This window comes from Cupressus sempervirens, chromosome 5 (genome assembly GCF_028749045.1).
Source record: "Cupressus sempervirens isolate cs-2001-9-10 chromosome 5, ASM2874904v1, whole genome shotgun sequence".
Taxonomy (NCBI): domain Eukaryota; kingdom Viridiplantae; phylum Streptophyta; class Pinopsida; order Cupressales; family Cupressaceae; genus Cupressus; species Cupressus sempervirens.
The window spans coordinates 1028274851-1028280850 of record NC_143122.1 but is presented as its reverse complement, the minus strand read 5'-3'; the positions used below and the strand labels follow the sequence as shown (position 1 = coordinate 1028280850).

At 33.7% G+C, this 6000-nt stretch overlaps 1 protein-coding gene across 4 annotated transcripts in view; it reads right to left on the bottom strand.

Moving 5' to 3' along the window:
- Positions 1 to 843: 843 nt before the first annotated feature.
- LOC149559441 (AP-1 complex subunit gamma-2-like) overlaps positions 844 to 6000 on the bottom strand; it is a 110852-nt gene continuing 105695 nt past the window's right edge. For 2 of the 4 annotated variants that reach the window (XM_089833340.1, XM_089833342.1), the window contains 6 exons: positions 4866 to 4970; positions 4467 to 4747; positions 3481 to 3813; positions 3183 to 3358; positions 1605 to 1709; positions 844 to 1324 (listed from right to left, as the gene is read on the bottom strand). In XM_089833340.1, the coding sequence (XP_089689466.1) occupies positions 1229 to 1324; positions 1605 to 1709; positions 3183 to 3358; positions 3481 to 3813; positions 4467 to 4747; positions 4866 to 4970 (1096 nt within the window). In that variant the 3' untranslated portion in view covers positions 844 to 1228. The remainder of the gene's footprint in view (positions 1325 to 1604; positions 1710 to 3182; positions 3359 to 3480; positions 3814 to 4466; positions 4748 to 4865; positions 4971 to 6000) is intronic. The other 2 variants (XR_016365154.1, XR_016365153.1) reach the window with 2 other exon arrangements.

Sequence of the window (6000 nt, the reverse complement as noted above, 5' to 3'; positions counted from 1 at the left end):
CCAAGACTCTTTTGGCCTCTTCCATTGACCAATCTCACATCGGAGTTGATGGGAGTTGGTTATGAGCTGTGCAATGAGACTTTTAGCTCTCCGAAAAATGTTGGCCCCTATGTATGCCCTTTGGAGTTAATCATATGTGAGGTTGAACTTGCTGATATAATAAACTTTTTTCCTTCCAAGTCCATTATACCCCAAATCTTCTTATATAATTTTTCCATAACAAAGGGCTTTATTTCTTTATTATTAGCAGGACACATATTAAAATGGATAATGGAAGTTATAGAAGCAAGAATGTCTACAAAAATTTATTATTAATTCTTGTGGATATGCTTCCTACTTACATGAGGGGTAAAAGCACCAAGTGCTTTATTTTAATTAAATCAACAACCTAATCTATCTTTTCATCCATCTTCATCATTGAACTTATAGTTGATTGTAAAGCATGTAATTGTTTTTAATTAAATCAACAGCCTAATCTATGTTTCAATCCATCTTCGTCATTAAACTTATAGTTGATTGTAAAGCATGAAATTATCTCAAATGGTAATTAAAATCAACACAGGCAAATTTTGTACATTTGACAACTGTTAGATGCCATCCACAAGAAAATTCAAATTTCCTGTTTCACTGAGAAAATGTTTTTAAAGTTTTTTTTTTTCACTTTTTTACATGTACAAGAACTGATATGGTAATTCCCAGTGAGGGCATAAATCATTCTGAGAATCGTTGAGTTATTTCTGCACATATGTACTTTAACATGGACTTTGGAAGGCACAAATTAAGGAGATCTGCCGATGCTTTGTATGGCAAAAACTGAAAAATTCCAAGAGTGCTCTCTAGATCTATAATAAAATTAATACATTGGGAAAATTGTCTTCAAGATACCAGGAATCCTCTAAAGCTTAAATGCTTCAAGAAAACTGCTCCAATTTACAAAATCTAGCATTGAGTTTATGATATGCACGACGACATATGAGAAACCTTTTTCCAGCCTAAAAAACAATCTGCTGGATATTATTTCAAAAACATTGAAAAATTAAAAACCTTCAATCCATTAACTGAATTGGAACTTCCAACTGACAACTTCCTAACTAACTCTAATGTACAAAGAATACTTACTACATGCTCCGGAAAGTAGTGATCAACTATAGGTCGCCACTTTCACCAGTGTGCCTCCAAATCAACATGAAGAACAGTTGAAAAATCCCAGACCACAAAAATATAATTACTATAAACCTGCAGGAAAATTGTTGACCTGCCCTTGCTCTACAACATCTTGACCGCTCACTTTGTAGGCAATCCGCACTCTCATTGCAAGAGATTTCTGTTACAGCATTGAGAAACAAATGTGAGACTTTAACAGCCTGAATTTGAAGTTTGCAGGAAATAGCATTATTGATACTCAAGCTAAATACTTTGACACAAATCTTTATACACCATATTCTAGTCACTAAACACTACTTTATCAAATGGCATTGAACTGATCAGTAACAGAAACCAACAATTCACCAAAAAAAAAATCCAGCTGTAAACCAGATCTAGAAAATAGAATGATTTAGCTTACAAGGCAATCTTTGCATGTTGATATGCACTTTCTTTCTTACCTGGCCATGCTGACTGTTACTGACACTCAGACCTTGCATAATTTTTCCATTACCAACAGGTGGAAGGATGTTGCTACTTGCTGGATCCAAATGGAGTTGCATAAACTGTAAAACAGTAAGGAAGTAAATAAGATACATAATGATGTCTATTGTGGTGAACTTTCGAAAACGCCAAAATGGAGTTACATAAATAATGATAGCTTATGAAGTTATTACATAAATAATGATAGCTTATGAAGTTATTACCCATTTACACTACCAATAATCAAATAAATCAGTAGCTTGTGAAGGTGATAAAATATGGAAAGAGATTAACTTTAAAATTAAACTCAAACGTTGGAGTGAAATCAAATGCAATGCCTAAAATTACCACCACCACAAAAAGATTTTGAAATATACAAAAGCAAAAACATGAAATATGCTTGAAATATTCTACTCAACCACATGTAGGTTAACACCGAGACAAAACATGAAATAGCCTATATGGCATGAGAAAAGCAAAATATAGAACAGAAATAATCGACACATTTCTCAACAGGATTTTGACCCTGCAGTAGGAACCCAGGTAAAAAGAAACGAAAAATTCAGAAAATTATCATGCCTTTAAATGTCGAAGTGAAGTCACATTCAGTACCTTAAATCATAGTTTGCTAACTATCTGAGCACTCACTGACTTGCTGAGTATTCTCTATTTTTTGGGTTGGGCGAGTACTCAAAAGCTTAACTCTCGCGTTTTGACAGACACAAAAACTCATGGATAAAAATGTTGATACAGTAAACACGCTGGTTAAAATGTGTTTTTCACATGCTGTTTTTTCTATAAACATGTGCATTTTCTCTTTCAAGATATCATTTTTTTTATTTAATAGATTTCGTATTTGAATTTTACAAAAATAAAAGTTTCTTTAAGAAATTTTAATTGTTAGATATTTTTAAGTTGTGGAGTTCTTGTTGAGTTGAAAGTTTTGAGCTTGCCGAGTACTGGCCGAGTCCAAGTCTGCAAACTATGCCTTCAATTACCACCATTGCAACAGGATTTCAAGATTTACAGAAGCAGAAACATTAAAAATATTTGAAGTATTCTACCCCACAAAATATACAGTAGAAATAGTAAACATGAAACATTTCTCAATGGACTCTTGCCCCTGCAGTAGGCACCAAAGTAATAAAGAAGAGAAAATTCTGAACAATATGATGCCTTCAAATCATTTATAACAGAGGAATCTCAACAAGGCTAAGCAAAATCAATGGAAAAAACAAAAATAAACCAAATTGATAAGATCCCAATGACAGATATAGTCCTACCATCCAACCTACTGGTCGCAATACAAACTGCTATTACTATTAGTAAACAATATTATTATTCCTTTGTGGACTCCTGTCCAGGCTGTTAATTAAAAATTGACTGAACTGAATGCTATATAAAATTAAAAATATCATCATAGATTGTTATGAGATGAAAGCTAACATCTAGAAGATTCTTGTGAACTGGATGATTTATTAATTTATACTATCAATCTTTATCAAAAAGAAGCTAGAATGAGGAATAAATTTCAGAACAAATAGTGCGAGTCTTACCTTTGGCACAGCTGCCTGGAAAATGAAATCTGTAAATGTATTAGTGGTCAAATTTGTAAAACTGGCTTGCACTAATGTAAGTTGGGGCTTGCCCTGCTGCTTTGTGAAATCAAAAGTGACCTTCAAGGATTTGCTCTGGAATGCCACTATTGATGGATATGTTGGAACACTGTCTCCTGCAGGAATTCATTAAATTAAAATTATATATTATCTGTATGACTTTTCATAATAAACTATGCAACAGCCATACAAATTATAAAAGTATTAATATTTGGAGCTTTACAACTTTTATTCATACCAGATACTGCTGGAGCTGCAAGAGGACTTAAATCTCCTAATAAATCAACTGTAGAAGAAACTGGCAAAGATGGCTTTGTAGCTCCATGAATTCCATTTACTGCTGAACCTGTGGATCTGTTGTCACTAACAGATGATGTCACTCTTTGCTCTTGTGATGGAGAAACAGAAGATGATAAAGATGCCAATTGTGATAATGGGTCTACAGCAGTAACAGGCAATTCTTGTACTTGAGTGAATGATGTAGAAGTTGATTGCACAGGAGCAGAAGGTGTCCCAATAGATAAGAGATCCAAAAGAATATCTGCATTTCCAGCTGAAGTATTGCCTAAACCTACAAATCAAAACAGACCTTCCCACCTAAGATAATAATACAATAAACAGAAATGGAATACGATTACAGGGATAAATTAATTAATCCAAGTATTGAAGATATAGTTACTGCTGAAGAGGGTAAATGATTCCCCATGCTTGTAAAATAGGTTATACAACAAGCCAAGTTGTTCAATACTTCTAAGAAAAACTATGACAGAAACACGATAAAAATTAGCTATCTCATTCACTAACAAGAATAGATCTGCAGAAAGCTAGCAGAAACATAAACATAAACATTTTTATCGGGAAAGTTAACCATAGAACATCATTACTGGTATCTATAATAGGGTATCTGGAAAATATTCCTCCAATGAAGTTTCTTTAAAGGATGGATTAAGGCCAGAAATATAGGTTATTTAATATTCAATATTAATCAATTACAAAACAAGAAAATATTAGCAAGTGCATGATTGACTCTTCAATGTCTTTGAGTATCATATAGAAATGGCACCATGCCACATAGCTTGCAAATTCAAAGGGTACCACACCCAAAAAATCTTCCAAACAAGTAAAAACAATTTGATAGGTCATAAAGAATCAGACATGTTTGGCTAAAAAAGAAATTACAAGTACTTTCTTATCCACACAGAAAATGTAAAAATGTGAATATACCAGGTAACGGTGCAGCTGGAGAAGAACCAATTCCTAATAGATCTTGAAGAATATCACCAGAAGATACAGTTGGAGATGGAGTATCTTCCACACTTAAATCAAGCAAGTCCATAAGAGCATTTGTTGGTGGCTTGCTTACTCCATTTGCAAGGTTTGTAGGAGTTCCAGGAGATAAAACTTTGGTACTACTCTCTGTAGTAAGAACTGCACCTGCAGTGTCAGCTTTCTTTCCAGCATATGTTGATTCATCCAAAACTGGCATTCGTTCCACCAAAGCTGACCTGTGCCAGAATGGTTTCTATTTTCAGTGATAAAATATGCAATGCCATTTGTATTGAAGATTATTAACAAGAAAAGAGAGGATAAAAATATCTATGGAACAAGAAGTTGACAACATACTTAATATTTTCATGTTTATGAAGAATTGAGCTGAATTCAATGGACCTCTGTTGCAACTCAAGAGCAAAGTTTCCTTTGTGTTGAATTATCAAACCTTTGATTCGCCTAGAGAAGGAGAAATAAAACAAGTAAGAAATTATGTGTAATCTTTCTGATGTAAGATAGACATCAATATAAAAATGCAGAGACTGCTCTCGTGGCTTTACAAAACACTGCATCACTGCCGACATTGATATCATTTTCATTATCATTGAGCAATAGCTTCAAATTAAAAACAACAATCATGAGAAATCCATCATAAAAACTCAGAAAAACATTATCTCATTATTATATGGCAAATTAAAGATAAGTGACATTTAATAATTATTGCTCAAGCACAGAAAACTATTTTTTTGGTATCAAAAGCAAGCAATGCCAATCCAATAATTATTTAAAAGTTAATACAAATGATTCAGCAAAATCCAACATAACAATTTAAAGAACCTAACTACCCATGTGCCATCTCACATATCAGCTAGCCAGTGCCTCACAAACCTAACCAATTAAGAATGGCATCAATAGAAACAATTATAGTAACAGCTGAGAACCACGAAATGTGTACAGAAACACATAGGAATGTCAGCTAAATTTAAATAATGTCAGCTCCCAGCTTTGCAGGCTGGTAGCAATAAACAGTTCCATAGTTAACAGGAGATGAGCAAATGTGTGCACAAGGAGACAGACAATTATGTTAGTTTCACATTAAAATATCAAATACTTTTGTTCAATCTGTACAAAACCTTCCAAATATTCTTCCATTTAGTCGAAAGGGTCAAACCTAACTAAGAAAGACTAGCTACGAAGATAGACTAGGTAGAAGCAAAAGCATCCCCATAAAAAGCCAACACCCTCTAAACTGTTCTGTGTTAACAACTTTCATTAATGCACCATCGACATGGCTGATATGTCACCATCCATCTTCACCACCAACCCCTACCATCTCCCATGTCACAGACAAAATGACAATATGAAAAGTTGGGTTCTCTGCCAGGTTGATCTCTCTCTCTCTAAAAAATGACTACAATCCTGTCAGAAGTAAAATGTGCAAAATTATATAGAAAATATAGAATTGTGAACATCAAGTTATAGGTTATAT